Source organism: Artemia sp. Qi Xiang Cuo, chromosome 10 (genome assembly GCF_049724085.1).
Source record: "Artemia sp. Qi Xiang Cuo chromosome 10, ASM4972408v1, whole genome shotgun sequence".
Lineage (NCBI taxonomy): Eukaryota > Metazoa > Arthropoda > Branchiopoda > Anostraca > Artemiidae > Artemia > Artemia sp. Qi Xiang Cuo.
The window spans coordinates 57,739,624-57,764,926 of NC_142803.1; the positions used below are offsets into that span (position 1 = coordinate 57,739,624).

Here is a 25,303-nt window from a genome sequence, read left to right on the forward strand (position 1 = left end):
ACATCAAATGTATTACGATGAAACTTTGGATAACAATGACAGGTATCTTAAACTAAATCAAAAGGCACAAGGTGCATCCAGTTTCCCAAAAAGGTGGAACTGCAATATCTTAAGAACAGCTGAGGGTATCAAGTTCAAACTCTCATTGAGCCTCCAAATAAATACAGAATTAGTTCCAAAGAAGGGGAGGGGGAGGAAGGTAGAAATTGATATACCACTGCTAGTGGGGCACAGGGACATTATAGAGCTGTTTAAGGGCTCATTTTAAAGGACATTGTTTTATCTACGTGCTTTTACAATTAACTGTTCACAATGATAAGAATAAAAACAATTTAAAAAATGTTTCATCTTCATAAACAAAAGTATGTTTTATTAGGTATGATTCCATATTTGAAGCCCCTTCCTTTCGGTTCGTTCTTTACTATATTTCAATCTGGTGCCATTTGTGAGGTTTGGGGCTATTTTTCAAAAATTCCCATAGATTTGATCTCAAACTTTTGACCCGATGTCTTTGGGGAGAAAAGTGCGTGGGAGGGGGGCTGACTTCTCTCTAATCACTTTTGACTCATAAAAATAACACAAGAGCTTACAATTTCCAATCGATTGAGCCCCGTCTGAAGTGTCTACAAAAACTACCTCCATGCAAAGAGCATTGGTGAAAAAGAAAATATATTATGCGTTGTGCCCACTTCATCCTTTACTTAGGCAGCGCTACTGTACTGCCTTTGATAAATTTCTATTCTTAAATTGTTAAAAACTAACTTCTTTCGAGCTTATATAGGCATAGTTTATTCTATTTAAAGTGCCTACAGTAGAACACTATAAGAGAAAAGTTAATTAAAAAATTGCCAAAAAATATTGGGAGGGAAGTTTACAAAAATGTTATTAAATAAAAAAAAGAATTGCAAGGGTTATGTGTCACTCATCCATAACTTGATCGTTTTATCATTTTCCAGTGCTGCCGATGCAATAATGTTTTCAGTTGGATGGCAAGCCGTGCACAAAACCACATCTAAAATACAAGTAACAAATATAAAAAAGTGATATAAACGCGGATATATTTAAACGTAAAATAACGAAACGTTAACCCAATACATTAATATTAAGTAGACTCTTATCTATCCTCACCTAAAAGACACTTGTAGTTGAGTTTGTACGAAGGAGAAACTTTAATTTAAAAGATACCACACGAATATTGTCAGAGGAGATTCCAAAAGGTGTCAAACAAGGTGAGGGACTAAACATATTAAAACAATCCTTAAAACATAAGGATCATTTATTAAAACATTTGAAAACAATCCTTCAGAGGAGGGAGGTAAACTGTGAAAGCGTCAACCTTCTTCTAAAAGGGTTTCTGGGTAATCTAGAATTTACAGAAAATATATATGTGGGACGAGAACAATTATTGAACCGCCCATTGCATCAAATTCACAGAAGAGAAAGTACCTTAATACCGAAAAATTTCTAAATCAAAAAATTTTACTGTTTTTTCCTTCTTACCATCGGTACTGATTTTATATATTTCACCTCTTTTTTCTTACATGTCAGCACGAAAAGAGCTATGTCACATGGGACATATACCCCTTCTAGGTCGAAAATAATAAAACAAATCTATTCAGTTGAATTTTATAATACATTTTACCTGTAAAAATTAAAAGAATAACAATCAGTTGTTTCTAAAAGACAACTATATCTTCTAAAGAAAGTTACAAACACTTGAGCTGCTTGGTGCCAACAACTACATCTACATCTTCAAAAGAAAGTTGACGACTTTCTTTTGAATATTTTTGGTACAACTATTCTCTATATTATGAAGTAAGAAAGAAAGAAGACAGCTACATCTTCAAAAGAAAGTTACAGGCACATAAGCTGCTTGGCGTCAACAACTACATTTACATCTTCAAAAGAAAGTTGGCAACTTTCTTTTGAAGATTTTTTGTTACAATTATTCTCTATATTATGAAGTAAGAAAGAAAGAAGACAACTACATCTTCAAAAGAAAATTGGCAACTTTCTTTTGAAGATTTTTTGGTTACAATTATTCTCTATATTATGAAGTAAGAAAGAAAGAAGACAACTGCATCTTCAAAAGAAAGTCACAAACACTTAAGCTGCTTGGTGTCAATATTTTCTGACACCCATCTATAGATACGTTTCTCAGGAAATACATTTTGATTTTGAAGGATACTGTGACTGGGAAAAGTTTTCCAGTGCTTTAAGAGCGTAAATGTGCAAACAATAGGGCTGTTTGACAGAAGAGGCAGTGTTTTCATGACATCAATTTTACTTTGCAAAACATGAATATTGCAAGATCAAAAACTGGTTTGTCCAAGCCATTGAGCAGCACACAAGAGTGAGATTAAATGACTTATACAGTGAGTATATTTTATCCAGAGTCTAAAAACTTTATTTCTATTGAGTCAAATTCTGCAACTTGCATAATAAACCACTAAAAGTCAACCCGAAGTAGCGTTAATTTAGAAACAGCTTTTATTATAAAGCAGGTTGAAAATACGATAGTTTTGAATAATACTGCTGTTTTTAGCTCAAAAATCGTTGCGTCTGTTCTGTCCTTAGGCAAAGAGACCACGGTTTCACTGGATTTTTAATGAATTTTCAGCCATACTGGATTTAAAAAAAAAACAACTAAGAAACCTCTTCAAAAATTCTTTGAAACCTTACAAATCAGGGTTTAACAAAAGTATAAGGCTCATCATACTTTCCGTGGACCTCACTCACACTTGGCAATCTGACAAACGATAACTGAAAGTACGTGTTAACTAAAAGTTTGTTTCAACACATTTAAATAAACCTGATAATAAATCAAAATGATTTAGCTAACCATCTGGGAAAAAAACAAAAAGCAGATCTAAAGGTAAAGCAGGCAAAGAGACCGGGGTTTCACTGGATTTTTAATGAATGAATTTTTAGAAACAGCATTTAGTTGGGATATTTAATAAAAACCATTTAAAAAAAGGATTGGACCATCTTTCTTTGAAGTAAAAGAGACACCAAAAAATGTATTACTGTATACAAGTGGTCTTTTGGTAAAAAATTTTACATACAAATTTCTAATTTTGTCATTCAATATTCTAATTTTCTAAATCATAAATTTTCAAAAAAATAAAACTTTCTAATTTTACCATACACACGAAAGCTTTACTGCACTCAAAAGAATAAAACTTATACTGTCTAAGTCCTTGTAAATGGCTAACTTAAAATATTTCGTAAATGGGTAAAATTAGTTTATTTATTAGTTAATAACAAAGGCAGTAAATTCAACAAATCTTGTCTTAAAAATATATATTTTAAAATTGAACTCAAATTAAAACCAATAGAATAAAAAAAAAAATATTGGGTACTTATATCTTATAGGGCCTATGTTATAATTCTGTGAACTGTAAACCGGTTTCTTCGTTAGTTTCTTTCAGTTTAGCGGCAGACAAGACAACTGACAGAATAGATGGGAAATATATAATTTGGGTTATATATTTGCAAATTAGGGGGGAGGGGGTAAAGTATGGCAGGTCTGCATGCAAAATGTGTTAGGTACAATTATTCTCTATATTATGAAGCAAGAATTGCTTTATAACTTCACACCTTCCAAATACTTTACCACCACCGCTCCTAATGTGTAAATGTATAGCCCAAATTATATATTTTCCATATATTCTGTCACTTGTCTTTGTCTTGTCTCCCGCTAGGCTGAAAGAAATTAACGAAGAAACCGGTTAAACAGTTCGTAGAATTATAACATAGGCGCTATAACATATAAGTACAAAGAATTGAAATACATGAACAAAATCAGCTAGATACCTGTATGCCCTTGCAGCTTTTGAACTATCTCCTTTGTTTGTAAATTCCAGATATAAACACAGTTATCTTCAGAGCCAGAAACAATCCACTGAAATATAATGAAGTTCATTTTTATAATTTTGACCGATTGTCAGTTATCTTTATAGCGGACATATAAAGCGGACAACAGCATGTAAAATAACAGGGCACAAACAATAAGATAACAAAACAGACAATTCAAATGAATATTTCATCTATATATCCAAGAGCCATCCTCGGCAAAGCTGAGATATTTTGGCAAAATTTTTCGTACATCTTTGGCAACACTGCACTCAATGCAAAAATTATTGTGCAATTCTAATTTTTGAATAAGACATGTTGAGAAAAATATATAACGCTAGCCAAAATGTGAAAAACTAGGCAATCTGACAAACAATAACAGAAAGTATATGTTAACTAAAAGTTTGTTTAAACACATTTAAATAAATCTAAATTTAAAAAATAAATTAAATATAGAATTATAATTGAATAAACTTAAAATTTAATAGACAATTAAATAAATTATTAAATAGATTAAATTAAATGTAATATATAAATAATATATTCAAAATTACGAAAAAAAACAGTAGTGCACCTTCTTTGTCACCTTTTTTGTTCGTTTTGTTGACGGAAGAGAATGACTTGTTATCTCGGCCCTCGTATAACATATGCGATTACAATAAAAATTACAATAAAATGTGATCATTAAAACTACAGTTGAAAATTTTAAAACAATCTAAAAATCATTACTTCCAGGAGTTTTGAGTCCTATTTGAACTTCCTTGAAGTAATCGTTGGGGGACTATTTCAAAATTTTTGTTTTAGTTTTAATGATCGCATTTTATTTTAAGTCTTACTTTATTTATATTTGCGCTTTGCCATGTATGGCTCTTGGATATATAGCCAAAATATTCAATTTAAGTTTTACGAGTCCTAGCTGTGCCTGCGTGAAGTGACGATTCTGGGTTTATTTTAAAAATTTTGATTGTACTTTTAACGATTATATTTTATTCTAAGTCTTTTTTTTTATTTTACTATTATTTTACCTTTTGTCGCTTTATGATAGACAAAAGTGTGGTGTTTGCGTTATTTGACATATAAGCAAAACAATTAGACGATTCTTAATAATGCGACGTATTTCCGCCATTTACCCATGCCATTTAACAAAAGACTTGGAAAACAGTAGGTCTCACTAAGGCAGTTTCTTTTACTCATCTTTGTGCTAAGATCTTGCATCTTTTGAAAAAGAAAGCTTAAAAATGAAATCTTAGCACTAAGATCTTATATCTTATAGCGTTTTTTTTTTGCAAAAGTCTTTCGTCATTCTGCTCTTATCAACCGTCTAAGAACAATGATGAGTATATCATCAAAGTTCTCTCATCATTGTTCTATATAGCAGAAAATGGCGTCTGTCATACTATTCGCTAACATCAGTGAGCTGCAAGATCTTAGAACAAAGATGAACAAAGAACGGAAATCTTTGCAGAAAGATGTAAGATCTTATATGTAGGATCTTAGAGCAAAAGAACGGCCCTACTAATTGCCTACAAGTCCAGGGGACTTGTTGGTCATGTGTCAATCCTATGACACGGTTTTCCACCTTTAGACTACAAGGGACCAAGCCTATTAGGCCTAGGTTTCACTTGTTCGCCGCCTATAAGTCCAACCAAATTCAGTCCAAGACTTTATATACAAGTCCAGTTGACATTGTCCGTGACGCGTCAACCCAAGATCAACCCAATCTTTCATCCCTTAATTGTATGACTATCTACCTTAGTTCTGCCCTATGAGTGACCTATGGATGGATGATGGATGGACTTATCTATCAACAAATGAAATTACATCATTTTTATACAATCCTAAAAAGGACTAATCCCAGATTTGCCTCAATCACTCGGACTGTCTGTCTTGGCCTTTTCTACAATTAGCCATGTCTTGATGCCAGCAAAATACTTGATTTTAATTCAACCATATAACGTATATAGAGTCCTACTTCGGAACGAAACTTCAAAACATATTTGCATTTTAAAATTTAGTTTCAACGTAAAAATAAATAAGAAAAATAAAAACCGTAAACAGTTTGTAGCTGAAAAATATGTCTGACATAGTGTACTATATTATAAAAGAATATCCAAGAAATGCAATCAAATTAAATTAAAAAAAGTGGGAATCAGCCAAATCAGCAAAATGTCAAATAAATTTAATTTTTATAATTGAAATCAAAGTACAAAAAAATAGAATTAAAAACAAAAGGGAAAATCAGCTGTAAATGGTGTGTAACTGGACAAATATGTCTGATATATGGCAAAATATTATAAAAAGATGTTAAAATGAATTTACGTTTCAAAAGTGAATTTCGGAGTAAAAATATTCAAATTAAAAAAAGAAAGGATCAGCTGTACGTAGTCTGTACTTACCAAAGATGCCTAATGCAGAGAACTATATTACAACAAAATGTCAAAAGAAATATACATTTTAACACTGAATGGTAAAAAGGATAAATGATAAATTTGAACTTGTTTTTATCAAATGATAAAAACAAATTCATATTTTAAAATTGAATTTCAAAGCAAAAATAATGAAAAACAGAAGTGAGGATCAGCTGTAAACAAACTGTCGCTATACACATATGTCTGATATAGGGCCCCATTTTAGGGGCAACACAATAACAGAACATTTTTTTTTCAGGGTCACTTCATAGGGAAGAGGTGATCATATAAACTTTGGAGCGGTGGTAAATTCGGTTAGAAATTGAAAGTTCTAGTGCCCCTTTTAAGAGTCAAATGTGACCGGAGGGCAACCAGCCCCCCAACGCCCTTTTCCGCCAAATGCATCTGACCAAAATTTTGAGATAGCCATTTTGTTCAAAATAGTCCAAAGGTCAAATAACTATGTCTCCGAGGCTGACAAAACCCACCAGAGCCCCCAAGAAAAAGGGGTGTAAGCAATGATAGTTGCTTATTGCTTAAATATAAGGTTTTTCTATGGTCATATAAATTATGGGGGGGGGGGGGTGGGCTGATTTGATCGGAAATCAAAAGTTCTTTTGCCTTTTCAACACTCAGAGGTGATCGGAAGGCAACCAGACCCCTCCCCTCGCCCTTTTCTCCGATCTAATCCGATTAAAATTTTGAGATAGCAAATATCCTGTACAAATTTTGTACAAATTAGTCCAATAAAATACCCTCGGGACTGACTATCCACCCAAATCCCCGAGGCAAGGGCTATAAGTTATGCAAGTTCTTAATTTTTAACATATTAGGTTTTTTATTTGAAAAATGGCACGCTTGATCCTAGGTCTTCAAAAAGGCTTAGGGTATTAAGGAATTTTTTTTTAAATGCTGAAAGAATGCCAAACACGATCAAGGCACTATGGTCTATGCCTAAGGGATGCCATGTCCCCAAAAACTCGGGGCAAGGACGGTAACTATACAATTTATCCATTGATTAAATGCAGGATTCATCATTATGAAACAGGAGAAATTTTTTATTTTTGGTGCTTCCAAAAAGGCTAAAGATATTAAGGCGAAACTTTGAAGGATGTTTAAAGGTATGTTAAACTAAATCAAAAGGCACTACGTGCATCCAGTTTATTAAAAAGGAGTCTGCAATATTTTAAGAACGGGTAAGTGCATTGAGTTAAAAATTTCAGGGCATGTTGAGGGGGTGTTGAAACTCGTTGGAAGGCTGCCCACCCACGTCCCATCCCCTTTTTGTTGCTCTTCCAAAAGCATTCCATCAAAATTTTGAAATTTCCATCTTTTTCAAAATAGTCTAAGGGTTAAATAATTATGCAAAGAGGGTTGACTTAACCCCCACAGCTTTTGAGATAGATGCTGAACAAAATAAAACACACTGTATGCATGCTGGGTGTCAAAAGGATGGATCAGGAATAACTAAGAAACGACTGACGGTATTGTGTTGAAAATTTCAGGGGATGCTAAGGAAGATGTTGAAGAGCTATCAGTGAGCAGCTTGCCACCCTTACTCTTTTTAGATTCTCCCTTCCTTCATTGCTGTTCAAAATCTTTAAAAATTGATTAAGCTAAAAATTGTCAAAATCTAGTAAATTTGCCCCCGGGGACGCAATCGTCCCACAGTTTCTCATGACAAAAACTTTAGATTATGCGATTTGCTCTGTTCTCGTGAAGGATTTATCATTAGGAAAAGGGGGATGTTTGATTCTGGGTGTATTCGGAAAGACTAAGAGTTTTAAAGTGAAAATTAAGGGATTGTTTAAAGACATATTAAACCAAACCAAAAGAAATTATGAGCATCCAGGTTATAAAAAGGGTATGTCTACACAGAAAAGGCAATTTGTTTTGTTACCCTACCATTGCTGACTAATAACTGTAAATTAAACCACTTGTGGTCAACATTGCTGTGCAAACTTCTTTCTCCCACTCTATTCAAAGTTTTGTTCTTTAACCCTCAATGAATCCCTGTTTCTTCTGACCGGACGTATGGCTTCTTCTCATTCTGTTTGAAGAAATTCTATTTGTTTTTCTGCGTTGGGTGAAAAACAAACTTCTGTCTTTTGATAGTTTGAACTTTAGCTATTTTTCACCGTTTATCTTTTTTTGGCTTTTTACGCTGAAATTTAATTTAAAATGTAAATTTCTCCTTAATTTTTTTTATAATTTAGAAGCCTATATCAGAAAAAAAATTATCACCTACAGACAGTTAACATCTGATCTTTCATTTCTTGCTTTTCTTAGTTTTGATCTTTTTAATCTGAAATTCAATTTTAAGCTATAAATTTCCTCTGGAAATTGTAATAATAGGCTAGATCATTGTTTTAGACAACATAATACAGCGTAGGCAGATATGCAATTTTTTAAAATATTTGTTAAAAATGAGATAAGCACAACTATCTTCAAGTAAACACAAAAATAGACGAAGCAAACAATCAAGTGATAACTTAAATCATATTATAAAAGTCTTTGGCACTGAAGTCCCTGTTAGTGCCAATGTGACCTGTCTGAAGCCGATTTATCTAATTTCCTATTGACTGCGCTGACTTCCAATTGACTGTACCAAACTGTAATTTCCTGACCTTCCTATTGACCGTAAAAGTAATCATTATTTGTAACCAAACATATAGATCTATATCACCAATGTTGTTGTAGAAATATTTTACAAATTATAGCTTTATAATGAGAAGAGTAGGGATATGAAGTTGTACCAATGAATTGTAAACTTTTGCAAGAAATTGACAATCGCAATCACTCACCTCTTCTTTACAAAATTTTTATATTGCATTTTGTAAAATAGATAACATATTACATATTCTTTTTGTTTTTGAAAACATTCTATTCCACTTCTTTTAATCTGAATTTAATATTTGCATTTCTTTTTTTTATATATATTCGTAATTCGTTACATCATGGTTACAAATTACGTTAAAACACGAAACACTTTCAAAAGTGAGAGACATCAGCTTTCAAAATCTTCCGTTTCCGAGTGACACTTTTGCAAGTCGAAAGAAACAACAGACATATTAATAAAAATAGTAATAATGTAATTTTAATTAAGATAATATACTTTATGGTAATAGTTTTTAGGTATTTCAAATAGGGGAGAGGAGCATAATTCTTTTTTAAAAATTCCTTTCTTAGTGAATACTCCTGTAACCACTACAATACTAATTTACAAAAGAACAGTTATTTCAATTCCTATGGGCACTATGTATTTTCACATTTCCCTTTGTTGAAGTGGAATACCCTTAAAAGTGCCATGAGATGCAATCCCTTTATTCCCAGACCATACTTTTGTGCTTTTTTAAGGCGCATGGAAAAAGCACACTTCTTATTTTACCCACCTCTTCTTTCACAAAACTTTTATATTACATTTTGTAAAATAGCTAACATATTGGATATATTTTTTGTTTTTGAAAGTATTCTATTCCAATTCTTTTAATCTACTAATATTTACCTCTTTATGATATGTGCATGTCTGTTTTTTTATATTTGCAATTTATTACATTATGGTTACAAATTATGTTAAAGTATGAAACACTTCCAAAAGTGACAGACATCAGCTTTCGAAATCATCCGTTTCTGAGTGATGTATTTGCGACTGGTCAGGAACAACAGACATTTTTAAGATAATAAGGATATATTTTTGATGCAATTTTAATTAATAAAGGTAATATATTTTATGGTAATATTTTTTTTTGTGATTTTTCAAATAAGAGAGGGGAGCATAATTCCTCTTGAAAAATTTCCTTCTAAGAGAATGATCCTGTAATCACTACATTGGTAAAACATCGGGGCCTTGTTTCTAATAAATACATAGAAATCATGACAAAATGAGTCTATTTTCCACCAGTGCCAGGGAAATATACAAAAGAACAATTATTTCAATTCCTATGGGCACTCTATGGATTTTCACATTTCCCAAAGTGGAATACCCTTAAAAGTGGCATGAGATCACTGACAGATCCAGGCGAGAGCCAGGGGGACCCCCCCCCAAGATTTTTTCTGGCGCCTTCTTATCCTGTTTTTTTCTTTTTCTTTTTATAATAAATTTGTCAATTTGGTCAATTTTCGGCACCTTTGTGGCATTGCCCCCCCCCTAATATTTAGCTAATTGGAGCCCTTGTCACATTGGGCCTCCCCCAATATTTTAGTCTAGATCCGCCCCTGTTTGAGACATCAACCCTGCATTCTCAGGCCATACTTTTGTGCTTTTTCAAGGGGCATGGAAGAGTTCTACGCAGAAATTCTATTCTTCGACGATGGTCCTCCCTCCTCTACAATACTACAGTGTGAGGTAACTCATGTAATTAATATAGACAATAAGACGAAATTGAGCCCTTTCCTCTAATGAAGGAAAAATTTCCAGATAAACGATATTTTTTACTTCCATGGCAACTCTATAGCCTCAGACATCCCCCCTTCTTAAAGTGGAAAGCTACTACTCAATAAAATCTAGCGGAACATTCCAGCTCTTCTGATTTTCTAAGATTGCTGGGGGCAGGCGTTTTTTTTAACACCAATTTGTTTCATGAAAATGCCCCCCAAACCAAAACAATACTACGAAATAAACTGATTTACCTAATTGATAAACAGAAAGTATTGTGAAGCAGCGGGGACAGAGAAATTCCCGAATATGCAGTATTTTCAATCACCTTCCCCACAATAGAGCCTATACCTTTCCCCTGGTTGGGGTGAAATACCAGAGTACTTGGCCACTAATATGCTAATAAGATTAAAAAAGTAGCACTAAATTCTTTACTTTTCATCGGTGATTGGCTTTTTATCGGTGGTTGGCTAAGAGTTACCGACATTACTAATTAAATAGAGAAATAAGGCCACCGATAACAAGGTTGACACCGAGTGATGAAAGGTAAAACAAGTCAAATCTATAAAACAATTGCTGAAAGGTAAAAATTATAATGATAAAACAAGATAACATGAGTGTTTCTAAATATCCCACTCACTTTTCTAAAAAGGTGCCCCCCCCCTTCAACGGTCCCACATGCAGCCCTGTCAAAATATTCCTCAATTAATTTAAGCTCACAATACATCAAAGGCTCTTCCTTAAAGCATTTTTTTTTCAGTCTCAGCGAAACTCAGGTTAAAAGCAATATTGGACAAAAATGTTATTTGAAATGGTTTAAAAAATTGGATAGCAATAGAACGAAACATAATAATCCGATTAATAGAAACATCCTGAGTGTAATAAAGTAAGAATATCACTGTTTTAATGTGTTCTTTTAGTTTTTCATATATCCTATGGCTATAACTAGGGCCACCAGGGACGAGGGGGGCTGCATTGTCAGAAAAGGGACCATGATACATGGAAAGAGCATAAAATGAGGAATCTAATTGTAATACTTTATCTTATCAAAATTCTACCTTTAGAATTGTTAAACCGCTTTATATTACCCATGCCACTTAACGTTGAATGAAATACAAGACTTTTTTTTCAGCTTTTCTAATTTTTCAAGGAGGGGGGCGGCTTTTGACCGAATTTGATTCTTAAAGGATATTGGAATATAAAGTATAGATAACAATGGAATTTAAAGAATAATGGAATCCAGGAAAATAAGGTAATTTATCCGATAATATGATAAAATTGAAAGCAGAGACGGAGAGATTAACAAATATGAAATACTTTTCATTTATAAGGCTACTGTACAGCTTTAGAGTTTTCCCCTTATTGAACAGAATTTCCACCACATGTTCAAGGAAATGCCACAGTAATATTTTTTGGTTGTCTAATTCTGAAAGTTTTTTTTCTTTCTTTTTTTGAACAGATCTTCTTCTATGAAAAAGAATCCCTACAACACTGTAACATAAAATAACTTATTGACAAATAAAATGATAAAAAAGGATACCTTTCCACCAGTGACAGAGAAATTTGCAAATATACAATATTTTTCATTTCTATGGCTACTGTACAGCTTCAGACACTTTCCTTTGTTGTAGTCCCATAATTTTAACGTGTTGTCTAGCGTTGCTGCCAGTATGTACTTTCCGTTCGGAGAAAATTTGACAAAAGAAACAGGAGGGTTGTCATCATCAATCAGCGTTTTCAAACACTGACCAGAGGCTGTGTCCCATATCCGACTAAAACAGAAATTAAAATTAGAAAAACATTAGCTTAATAAGCCAGTTCAAGGAATTGATACTTTAAAAATAATTCTGCGAGGCTCAGAGTCGGCTGACCATCTCAAAGACAAAGGAACTATTAGCGAATTTTCCAAATACCCTAGGGAACTTCCAAAGCAACCTTGGCGAACATTGATAGGGGATCTTAAATTTATCAATATTTCAAGGAGCTAACAAGAGGCTAGTTTCAAATAAAGAAAAACGGGTAATCTTTAAATAATTGCCAAGCAAGGCACTGTCTATACTATGTAAATACAAAAAATATACATCCTCTATCAGCAAGGCTTTCAATCAAGGCATGTAGAAAACGGGGAAATCCCAAAGCAGTCACAAGTCACTCTAATGATACTTCCTTTTGAGTTGACTTTAGCAGGTAGGCCTAGGCTAGAATATTCTAAGGAACTCTCCTTTTACGAACTTCAAAATTTGTTTTCGTATTCACTTATTTAAATAGATATCGTAGCACTCAAAAGCGAACGCTAAATTATGCTATTTTTATAGAAAAAAAAGAAAATTTCCTCCGTTGACAGAAAAGATTACGGTTTTTAATCATGCGTTTCATTAAGTCTAAATATTTGTATCTTCAGCATAAAAGCGGGAAAGTTAGAGGGTCTTCTAAGATTCCAGGAAACTATGTGTTGCCAGATCCAAGCTTTCCGTTTTAGGACAAGACAGCCGAATCAACTCTAAACAGTTTGGCCATACAAACTAAAAAAGTCTATAATACACGAGATAGGTTCATCCTTTAAGGTATCGAATCCCCTTAAAGGGCCTCCAAGAAGCCTTAACTTTTTAATTTTTTTTAATGACATTAGTAAACAAGCCTTGCACGGAAATCCAGTTAGTGATGGATATGCAAAGAAGTATGTAACCTTGAATGGTTAACTTTTACTGTTTCTGAAAATGTCTGCTAATATAGGGAATTTTGCGGAAATATAAAAAAAAAGAATCCGTAGGCAAAGCAAACATAATTCTTATTAGGACGTAAAGTGACAATGCTCTGTTATACACCACTTCTTGAGATTAATTAAAAAAAAACTTTCCGAAAAATAAGTTTTTCAAAGAAAAGTAAAGGGCATTTTAAACTTAAGGCCAGGAGATACAAATACCTGTTAAAATTCAAACTCAAAACGACCAGAAATTACTATTAAAGAATAAATGAAACGCAAAACGAACAGAAATTAAATAAACAATCATAGCAAAAAACATACAACAAGTAATAACATAAATGAATAAATAGATCTTAAAGCGAGTAATGCTTAGATTGAATATGAAAATCAAGCTTAAACGGGAATGCGGGTTAGTCTGTTTCCGATTGTTTCCAACAAAGTGCATTATTCGTAATAGCGGGTTTCCACTTGTTTCCGATTAGATCACAGTCTGACTTGTCTACCCATGAAAAGATCTGACTTCGCTTATGTTTATATCTGCAAAAACGTTCTCCGGAGCACTCGCACCCCGGTCCGGGTTTTTATAATGGGTGAGATAGAGAATGATCATACTGGATAATTATATGAACTGTGATGCGAACAAACATACAATATATGTTAATGTAAATGAATAAATAAATCTTAAAACAAGTGAAACTTAAATTGAATATGCAAATCAAGTTTGAATCGAATAAAAATAACTACAAACAAGAGTTGGCGCCTTACTGAAAACTATATGAGTCTTGAACAGTCTTGGAAAGTATAAATAAAATCAAATTCAATGTTAGATATACAATGGTATAAATTGTTGAAGGATCCATCCGTTCAAGATTTTTTTTTTTTCTCACTGCAATTTTTATTTTCATTTTCAATGCCATAAGAACTGGAAAATGATAAATTTGTAATATACGAATAATTCGTTTTCAGTGAAGCGCTAATGACGTAGAAGGCTTTAGGTTTTTGCAGTTAAAGAAGGAGGCAGTATCCAATTTTGTTTGTAGTGAAACTATATTTGTCTTGACCAATCTTGGAAAGAACTAATAAATTAAACTGAATATTTTATGTATAATGATATTAATTGCTGAAAGCTCATCAGTTAAATATTTGATTGTAATTTTAATATTTATTTTCAATATTAAGAAAAAAAGTAAACATTTGTAATATAATTCGTTTTCAGTAAAGCGCCTATGACGCAGTAGGTTTTAGGCTTCTGCAGTGAGGCGATACCCAAACTCTTGTTTGTAGTTATTTTTATTCGATTCAAACTTGATTTAAAGCATTACTCACTTTAAGATCTATTTATTCATTTATATTAATACTTGTGGTATGTTTTTTCCTATTACTGTTTATTGAATTTTTATTCGTGTTGAGTATCATTTATTCTTAAATAGTAGATTTTGGTCGTTTTATTTTTGAATTTAAACATCTGTTTTCATCTGAAAATCTGAAATTTAAAATTGCCTTTTCTCTTCTTTGAAAACTTGTTTTTCGGACAGTTTTTTTTAATTAATTTTGTTTGTTTTTGATCGCAAAAAGTTACAAGTTTCTATTGCCTGAGGGGGGGGGGTTGTTTACTGTTCGATTATTCTTGAGTTTAAAAAACTGATCTAGAACTTTTAATTGAAATCGAATGAGGCTTTTTTCAAAGTCTATACGATTACCTCTTTGATATAAACCTTATATATGAACAATAGACAGCTTGCATAACTTGTGGACAGCGATTGACAACAATGAATGGATTGAAAAAATAGCAAGTTTAATTAAAACAATCTTGCATTAATTAAGTAAATTACATTACTTTAGACTACGTTATGGGGGGGGGGCGCCGCCTCACCCTTCCCCTGGATCCGCCACTGTCATACACTCTCTGTTTCTTTCCTTGTTAGGGAGGAGAGCAGTTGCCTAATAGGTGTGTGTTCATACCAAAACATTCTAACTCTCATTGGGTCTTCAGGTATAAACAGAATTAGTTCAAAGGAAGGGGTGGGGGAAAAGGGCGTGTGGGGGGGGGTTATTTGCCCTTCGATAAATTTTGACTCTTAACAGCTGAACTAGAATTTCCAATTTCCAATCAAATGAGCCATCTCTGAAGCTGATACGAGAATACCTTCCTGCCCCTTGGCCCTGGGGGGTTTTTCCGACGCCAGAGTTTTGTTACTTAACCTTTCAACTATTTTTAACAAAATGGTATTTTTAATCCTTGCATATAAAGCAGCTCTGGGGGGGAAAGTAATAAAAAATATTGAAGCTATATAAGATTTATTCATTTATTTATGTTTGCAACGGTTATCTATATGTTTGTAAGATAGTTAATTTTAATTTCTGTTCGTTCGGGGTTTGTTTATTCTTTAACAGCAATTTCTGGTCTTTTTGAGTTTTAACTATAATAGTAATTAATTTCAGCTGGTCCTGAGTTCAATATGGCTCTTTACTCTTCTTAGAAAACTTTTTTTATGTATGGTTTTTTTTAATTAATAATAATAAAACATTGAAGAATTATGACCTTTGCTAAAGACAGCTTAATTACATGCCTCTGAAAAATCAAACCTGATTTTTTCACGCAAACAATGAATGGATCGAAATAATAGCTTCTAAAAACAGTAGCTAGGTTATTCCATTTGTTGATGCAGAAAGAACAGGATCATTTTGATCAGTTTTCGGATTTTTTGTGCCACAATAATTTAGCATTTATCGCAAAATATGTATTTTAACCTTATTTTAAGTATGGCTGTAATTTTAAGTATTTTATAATAGATTCACTATGTGTTCTTCCCATACAAAACTTTACCTTATTAAAGTCTTTGGGGTGGGGGCAGCGTAATTGGCATAAAGAAGAAAACTTTAGCGTAGAAAGTAGGAGAGGGGGAGTGGGAGGTTGGAGACTCATCCAATACGGGGTGGACTTCACTTATCTCCTCCATTCCCGATTTAGGAGATTAGAGAGACAATTTGGGCTGTAGAATGTTGGACCGTTTGAGTTGTGGAAGACGTTAAAATACTCAAAAATACTTTATATTTTTAGTTATTGCAGGATTGTTTTCATAGATTGTGGAATGGTGAGCCCCCTGGCCCATGATTTGGGTGAGCCTCAACTCATAATATGCAATTCTGATTAATTGTTCCGTGTTGTGTGCATATATTATTCTATATATGTTATTTTTAGTTATACTTTTATCGCGTTGCGTTCATTTTTAAGCCTTGAGATAAAAACTGAAACCTTAGCGTAAACAGTGGTGGGGGGAAGTCTCCCCCCTCATATGCAATAATTGAGCAGCCACAGAGAAAGTAATACAAACGAAAATAATCTGTCTTTTGAAAATGTCTTTTTTCAAAAGACACGAAAATAATCGTGTAAAGGAACCTGAAGTGTTATCTCTGAAATTTTCGTTGATCCTTTATTCCCGCTACTTTCAGATGTAAAATTCAGAATATTATCGAATGGGTTTAGTCGTCCCCTCCCTGAATAACTCGTATTTGGATAGCTTATGCCCTGGAAAATTTCTCCCCCCTCCAATATTACTCTATTTTCCTTTACATGACATCTCCGCGTTAAAGTCACCCAATCCGACGTTTTCCAGCCATGGACTACGCTCCTCCAAACATATTCCTCTCAGATAATTTTAGATATTCATAAAAATGGAATCTGAAATTTCTACTCAATTTTTTAGGTCAGAGGCAATGCTATAGCGTTACCTAAGTAAAGAGCCATAAGGGTTCAATGAACTAATACTTATTTATTTTTCCAAGGGCACTTTACGTGGAAGAGGTGGTCGCAAAAACTTTGGAACGGGGTTCATTGAATTAAAAGTTATAGTGCCCTTACACCAAGGGAAGATCCAGGATTTTTTTAAGGGGGGGGGGCGCAAAATACGTTGATCCGATAAACTTGCGTTAGGAGCAAGTTTAATTAACGCAATCTTGCGTTAATTAAGTAAATTACATTATGGGGGCTAGTTGCCCTTCAATCTCTGTTAACTCTTAAAAAGTGAACAAGAACTTTCAATTTCCAATCAAATGAGCCCTCTCTAAAGTTTATACGAGCATCTCTTCCATAGGAAATAATATGAAGGATTCGGAGAATCCTTAAATTACAACCCTTGCCCTGAGGGCTGTGAGGGAGTTGTCATCCTAAAGGACCAAATTTCCAAAACTCAAAAATACGTTTAATATAACGGGTCTCTGAAAATTTTATTAGATGTGTAAAGGAATAGAGTGAGTGCTAGACGGGGGTTAGTTACCCCCAAATCACTTTTGATTATTAAAAAAGACACTCGCCCTTTGAATTTCCAATCGAATGAGCATTTTTTGAAGTTTCTACGACACCGCCTTTTATAAAAACCTTATATGCCCCCAGGGTATAACTTAAAACCCTTGCAGTGAGGGTTGTGGGGGAGTGTCCTCCTCAAAAACATATTTTCTATTAGGAAATCAACTACGCTGAACAAAATGGCTATCTCAAAATTTTGATTGGATGTGTTTGGGGGAATGATGGGCGTGGGGGGGGGGGGGCTAGTTGCCCTCCAATCACTTTCGACTATTAAAAAGGGCACTAGCCCTTTGAATTTCCAATCGAATGAGCCTTTTTTGAAGTTTATATGACAACGTCTTCTATAAACACCTTATATGTCCCCAGGGCATAACTTAAAACCCTTGCCCTGAGGGTTGCCCTGAGCCTTGCCCTTGTCCTCCTCAAAACATATTTTCTAGCTGGAAATCAACTACGCTGAACAAAATGGCTATCTCAAAATTTTGAATGAATGTGTATGGGGGAATGATGAGCGTGGAAGGGGCGGCTAGTTGCCCTCCAATCACTTTCGATTATTAAGAAGGGCACTATCCCTTTGAATTTCCAATCGAATGAGCCTTTTTTGAAGTTTCTACGACAACGCCTTCTATAAAAACATTATATGTCCCCAGGGCATAACTTAAAACCCTTGCCCTGAGGATTGTGGGGGAGTGTCCTCCTCAAAAATATATTTTTTATCTGGAAATCAACTATGTTGAACAAAATGGCTATCTCACAATTTTGACTGGATATGTTTGGGGGAATGACGGGTGTGGGGGGGCTAGTTGCCCTCCAATCATTTTCGACTATTAAAAAGGGAACTAGAACTCTCGATTTCCAATCGAATGAGCCCCCTTTGAAGTTTCTACGACTACCCCTTCCGTATGAAGTGCCTCTGGGAAAAAAAAATAATAAATAATAAATAAATAACAGAAGATTGGAGCCGAATGGCCTTTACTATAGGCAACGCTACAGCGTTGCCTCTGATTTATATTAACCGCTCCCGAAGCTAATTTAACTAGCTCCTTAAAATAGATCAACTTCATGAAACAGACCACAGAGAGATAATAGCACAGACCAAAAAAAAAACATTAGCTAGTTTTAAAAACTTCTTTCTTCCCTTCTTTAGAGAAATCAATCATTTCATTGGGTATAAGGACATGAATTCGAAAAACAAGATAAATTCAAGTAGAGTTGGATAGGGCCGTAGCCGGAATTTTTTCGAGGGACGGGCAAAAAACTTAAAAAAGAACACATGCAAATTCTGTTCTGATGCATTTTTGTTGCATTTTTACAAGACCCATAAATATTTTGGAAAAGGAGGGGGGTCAAACCCACTACCCCCCCCCCCGTCGATATGGCCTTGAGGTTAGGAAAGCCCAATAAAAAGGGCAAAAGATGATTCCCGGGGTCTTTGTGAATTATTCCCTAAATAAGAACGATGGTATACCTTGGTATTTCCTTGTCGAGCGCGATTCAAAATATTACCCAAATAAATCCCAACAAATCTAGCACAATTCCTGAAACTTAAATGTAATAAAATAAGATGGGCAATAATCATCAAATAGCTAGTAATTCTAAGTGGAGATATACATAAAGGTTATATAGCACCAGACGTGTGCTTGAAAGGGCGGGGGGGACTTTATTCTTGGCTTGCCTTAAAACGTAAATTTTAGGATGTACTTTTATTTTCTTTTATCTATGGTTGAAATCACCCATTTTAAAAAACATGACCCAAACTCGGTAAATATCTCGGAAAATTAGGGCCTAAATTGCTTCTTTTCCGTCTGATCAATGAATCCATTCAAATTTCATTATTACGGAATTAATATCATTCCATTACTCCATTTCATTCAAATATTACCCATTATTCACCTTCACATTACGAGAAGTTCATAGAATCCGCTTATTTTTACTTGATTAGCTTATATGCTACTGTGTTAAACAAAAAAAATCATATCAATAAAACGATAAAAATGATATAACTAGTTCCTAAGTTACCGCTCGCTAAGAATTGCATAACATCCTACAGATATTTATTACCTGAATAGATAACAAGCAATATAAAAAAGGCAGAGCAATACGAGAGCAGGCAAATAGACATCATGTATTTACTTGTCATCATCAAACAGTTCGTCGTAACGAACTGTAAGTAAGGAGCGACCCGGCTCGATAGTAACCGAAACTCTAAAAAACAGAGTTTTGATACCAATAAATACATCAAAAGAATCAGATTTTTATGCTGATTTCAAATACATGAGTTTCAATCAAGTTTAATCCTACCCATTAAAAGTTACGCGCCTGAGAAAATTTGCCTTATTTTCGAAAAAAGGAGGAAACAGCCCCTAAAATCATAGAACTTTGTTTATTTGTTTGTTTTTTCCCCAAGGGTGATCGCATCGATCCATTAGTCCTAAAATATCATGAAAGGGCTCATTCGAACGGAAATTAAAAGTTCTAGTGCCCTCTTTAAGTGACCAAAAAAATTGGAGGTAAACTTGGCCCCTCCTACGCTCATTTTTCTCCCGAAGTCACCCAATCAAAATTTGAGATAATCAGGGTCGGGGTCGGGAGTTACGGGGGAGGATCTTTCCATGGAGGATGTTTCCTTGGGGGAGGGAAATTTCTATGAAGGGGGCGCCGGATTTCCCAGCATTATTCAAAAAACCATCAGAAATTAAATAAAACAACAAATTTTTTCAACTGAAAGTAAGGAGCAACATTAAAACTTACAACGAACAGAAATTATTGCATATATGAGGGGGTTCGCCCCTAGTCAATACCTCACTCTTTACGCTAATTCTTTTTTTAGTACTATCAAAAGAGCTATCTATCCTAATTAACCAGCCTTCGTGATTCAGGGGTTTGTGATTCGAACAAAATTCGAACTTTACCGTAAAGAGTGAGGTATTGACTAGAAGGGCGAACTCCCTAATATACATAATAACAACATACAAATATAGAAGTTCGTTGCGTAAGTTTTTTTGTAAGTTACATCAGAAAAAATTTCGAGAAAGCCATTTATCCAAAAAAAGTAAAATTAATATGCAAATTTCGTTTTAATTAGTCATGTACAGTGAGCCAAAATCAAAGCTGCGTTAATTCAAAAACGTTCAGAAATTAAATTAAAAAAAAAACAAGTTTGTTTAATTGAAAGTAAGGAGCGACATTAAAACTTAAAACGAACAGAAGTTATTACGTATATGAGGGGGTTCGCCCCCTAGTCAATACCTCGCTCTTTACGCTAATTCTTTTTTTAGTACTATCAAAAGAGCTATCTATCCTAATTAACCAGCCTTCGTGATTCAGGGGTTTGTGATTCGAACAAAATTCGAACTTTACCGTAAAGAGTGAGGTATTGACTAGAAGGGCGAACTCCCTAATATACATAATAACAACATACAAATATAGAAGTTCGTTGCGTAAGTTTTTTTGTAAGTTACATCAGAAAAAATTTCGAGAAAGCCATTTATCCAAAAAAAGTAAAATTAATATGCAAATTTCGTTTTAATTAGTCATGTACAGTGAGCCAAAATCAAAGCTGCGTTAATTCAAAAACGTTCAGAAATTAAATTAAAAAAAACAAGTTTGTTTAATTAAAAGTAAGGAGCGACATTAAAACTTAAAACGAACAGAAATTATTCCTTATATGAAAGGGGCGATCCCCTTCCTCAACGCCTCGCTCTTTACGCTAAGGTTTGACTCTGTCTCACAACTTTATTTTTTAAAACAATAAAAAACTTTAGCGTAAAGAGCGAGGCGTTGAGGAGGAGACCGCCTCTTTCATATACGGAATAATTTCTGTTCGTGTTAAATTTTAATGTCGCTCCTTACTTTCAGTTAAAAAAAACCTTTTTTTTATTTAATGTAAGACAAGTAGCAGACTGGTTTACGCATTCCAATTTTTTTTTCCATTTTTTAAGTTCCCTTTTCTAATGGTTTTTGTTCCGTGTGTGATTTATTGCATATTATTTTCTTGCTCTCATATAGTCTTTGAAATGGTCGACGAATTTTGATATTACCGAAAGACATTTCAAAGTCGAAAGACATTTTAAAGTCAATTATCTTCGAAAGACAATTTTGATATTATTCCATAACAAACATTCAGCTATATCGATCTGCCGAATTTACATTTTTTAAATTTGGTGTACATTTTCTATCAGGTTTAAAATTCGTGGAAAAGTGGTTGAAAATGGTCGAAAAAAGAACAATTTTCCTAGTTTTAAAGCAAGTTTGGAATCTTCCCCTAGAATAAGTTTAAGTAATATGATAATTCTGGCTCGGGGAATTGATAGATCTGAGACTAATAAACCGAACGATATAAGTATTTCGTCCTTTTTGAACAAGCTAAAAATCATAAACCAGTCCAAGTTATACCATAATTCTGGCCCGGTGAATTGATAAATATGAGACTAATGAATCAGACGATATAAGTATTTTGTCCTTTTTGAACAAGCTAAAAATCATAAAACAGTCCAAGTTATACCATAATTCTGGCCCGGTGAATTGATAGATATGAGACTAATAAACCGAACGATATAAGTATTTCGTCCTTTTTGAACAAGCTAAAAATCATAAAACAGTCCAAGTTATACCATAATTCTGGCCCGGTGAATTGATAAATATGAGACTAATGAATCAAACGATATAAGTATTTTGTCCTTTTTGAACAAGCTAAAAATCATAAAACAGTCCAAGTTATACCATAATTCTGGCCCGGTGAATTGATAAATATGAGACTAATGAATCAGACGATATAAGTATTTTGTCCTTTTTGAACAAGCTAAAAATCATAAAACAGTCCAAGTTATACCATAATTCTGACCCGGTGAATTGATAGATCTGAGACTAATAAACCGAACGATATAAGTATTTTGTCCTTTTTGAACAAGCTAAAAATCATAAACCAGTCCAAGTTATACCATAATTCTGGCCCGGTGAATTGATAAATATGAGACTAATGAATCAGACGATATAAGTATTTTGTCCTTTTTGAACAAGCTAAAAATCATAAAACAGTCCAAGTTATACCATAATTCTGGCCCGGTGAATTGATATATCTGAGACTAATTAAACGAACGATATAAGTATTTCGTCCTTTTTGAACAAGCTAAAAATCATAAACCAGTCCAAGTTATACCATAATTCTGGCCCGGTGAATTGATAAATATGAGACTAATGAATCAGACGATATAAGTATTTTGTCCTTTTTGAACAAGTTAAAAATCATAAAACAGTCCAAGTTATACCACAATTCTGGCCCGGTGAATTGATAAATATGAGACTAATGAATCAAACGATATAAGTATTTTATCCTTTTTGAACAAGTTAAAAATAAAAAAAAAGTCCATAATTCTGGCTCAGTGAATGAATAGATCTGAGACTAATGAATCTATTGATATAAATACTTTGCCTTTTAATGCAAGTGAGCTGCTGTCATAAAACTGTTTGTTTTAGATATTCCATAATGGTATCTAAAACATAGCTAAGATGGATTTTCACCAGTTGTGTTTCTTAAAAATAAAAAATATCTGAAGAAACCATTGGAGATGGTACGGAGGAAATGCATAAAGTGCTGATCAAGGCACATGGCGCTGTCAGGAATTTCATCTCTTGTCAGTAGAAAAAGAATTAAAATAGAGGGTGCTCGTGCATATTATAACTCGTTTTTCATAAAATTAAAAAAACCGTTCTATATTTGACGCAACGAAAATAGTCTGTTACTATCAATAAATAGAACACTGAGATGCAAAATTTCTGCGCGTCAAAACTCATGTTATGTGTAGTCAAACATAAATTAATAAGTCTGCGGGTTAGCCCTTATTCAACTGGACTTGTCTGTTCTAACTGAAAGGATACCCTTTTTTATTCTTTTAGCTTTATTTAATTGAGCAAAAACAGACTGTGAAGGCACATATTATGATTGGCTTTTCAGAAGAAATTAAAAATTCTGATAAATGTATGCCAAAAAGACAGCATTATGGTACTACCAACAAATAGAACATTAAAATACTAAAAATTTCCTCTTTTCAAAGCACATACTATCTGTAGAGTGTTATATATAAAAAAGTAAACGAGCTTGCCCCTATTCATCCGTTCTTATTTTTGCTATTTTAAAGCTTAATCTTTTTTGTTCTTTGAGCGAAAATAGGATGATAATAGATGGTACTGACGTGTATCAAGAAAGGTTTTTCCCGGAAATTCAAAAATAGAAAAAACACGCGGGAAAAAGACAGTATCCTGGTACTACCAACAAAAAGAGCAATAAAATATTAAATTTCTACTCTTTAAAGAACGCACTATGTAATATATTATAGACTTAATAGGTCTATGTGTTCGTCCCTATTCAATTTTAACTGTCTATTCACTCGTTTTCTATGTCTCATTAACAGGGAAAGGCGAGGACTCAAAACCGAAGACTACATTCTTCTTCGGTAGAAAGCACGTGGACTCTATCATTCGGTGTCCTTCTGCCTTCAAAGTCGGTTGATTCTCCTCCATGGCATTGAATTTATATTCTTTCAAGGGAAAAAGAAAACTAATTGGGTTTTTTCATAAGGACCCAACAAGGGAAGCGTAAGGTCCTGCTACCTTTTCCCTGCAATTTAAGAGTAAATACTCGGCAGGTGCTGAACTACATTATATACAGCTGCCTAATTTCGAAAAAAGGGAGCGGGTACGCAAAGACTCCCCCTCAAAGAGTATATTATATAGAGTTACAATTTAAAATTCAGCCGGTAACAGCACGCCATATGCATTACGTAAATAGTTTCGTTCCTTCGTTATATTAAATAAAAAAAACAAGTTTTTTTAACTGAAAGTAAGGAACGACGTTAAAACTTAAAACGAACAGAAATTATTCCGTATATGAAGGGGGCTGTCCCCTCCTCAACGCCTCGCTCTTTACGCTAAAGTTTTTTTATTTTTTAAAAAAATAGAGTTGTGAGAAAGTCAAACTTTAGCGTAAAGAGCGAGGCGTTGAGGAGGGACAGCCCCCTTCATATACGGAATAATTTCTGTTCGTTTTAAGTTTTAACGTCGTTCCTTACTTTCAGTTAAAAAAACTTGTTTTTTTTATTTAATTTTTGAACGTTTTTGAATTAATGCAGGTTTTGATTTTGGCTCACCGTACATGAATAATTAAAACAAAATTTGCATATTATATTTGGTTAAATGGCTTTCTCGAAACTTGTTTAATTTTATTTACGAACGTTTTTATTAGTAATAAATATACGTAACTTAGAATTAACTTACGTAACGAACTTCTATATTCATAAATTTTTAACACGTATATTAGAGGGTTCGCCCCATAGTCAATACCCTGCTCTTTAAACTATGTTCGAATTTTTTCCAGTTCTTTAAAAATGACCTCTTAATCACAATCAGTTGATCAGTTGAAAAACTTGTTTTTTTTATTTAATTCCTGATCTTTTTCTTTAATAATGCTGGGAAATCCGGCGCCCCCTTCATAGCATTGTCCCCTCCCCCATGAAAACTTCCTTCATGGAAAGATCCTTCCATATAGCCCCCGACCCTCTCCTTCCCCCACCTAACAGAAAAAATCTCCTCTCAAAAAGTCTGTATAATTACCAAAAACAAATACTATACGTTATCATTGAGTAAATTTCATAGGTTTC

General features: G+C 33.7%; 1 protein-coding gene across 1 annotated transcript in view; it reads right to left on the reverse strand.

Annotated features, from left to right (window-relative positions):
• Positions 1–772: 772 nt before the first annotated feature.
• wds (WD repeat-containing protein wds) overlaps positions 773–25,303 on the reverse strand; it is a 58,653-nt gene continuing 34,122 nt past the window's right edge. Inside the window, exons 6-8 of the mRNA XM_089095148.1 lie at positions 12,179–12,410; positions 3,817–3,904; positions 773–1,012 (exon numbers count right to left, since the gene is read on the reverse strand). Coding sequence (XP_088951274.1) covers positions 912–1,012; positions 3,817–3,904; positions 12,179–12,410 — 421 coding nt within the window. The 3' untranslated portion in view covers positions 773–911. The remainder of the gene's footprint in view (positions 1,013–3,816; positions 3,905–12,178; positions 12,411–25,303) is intronic.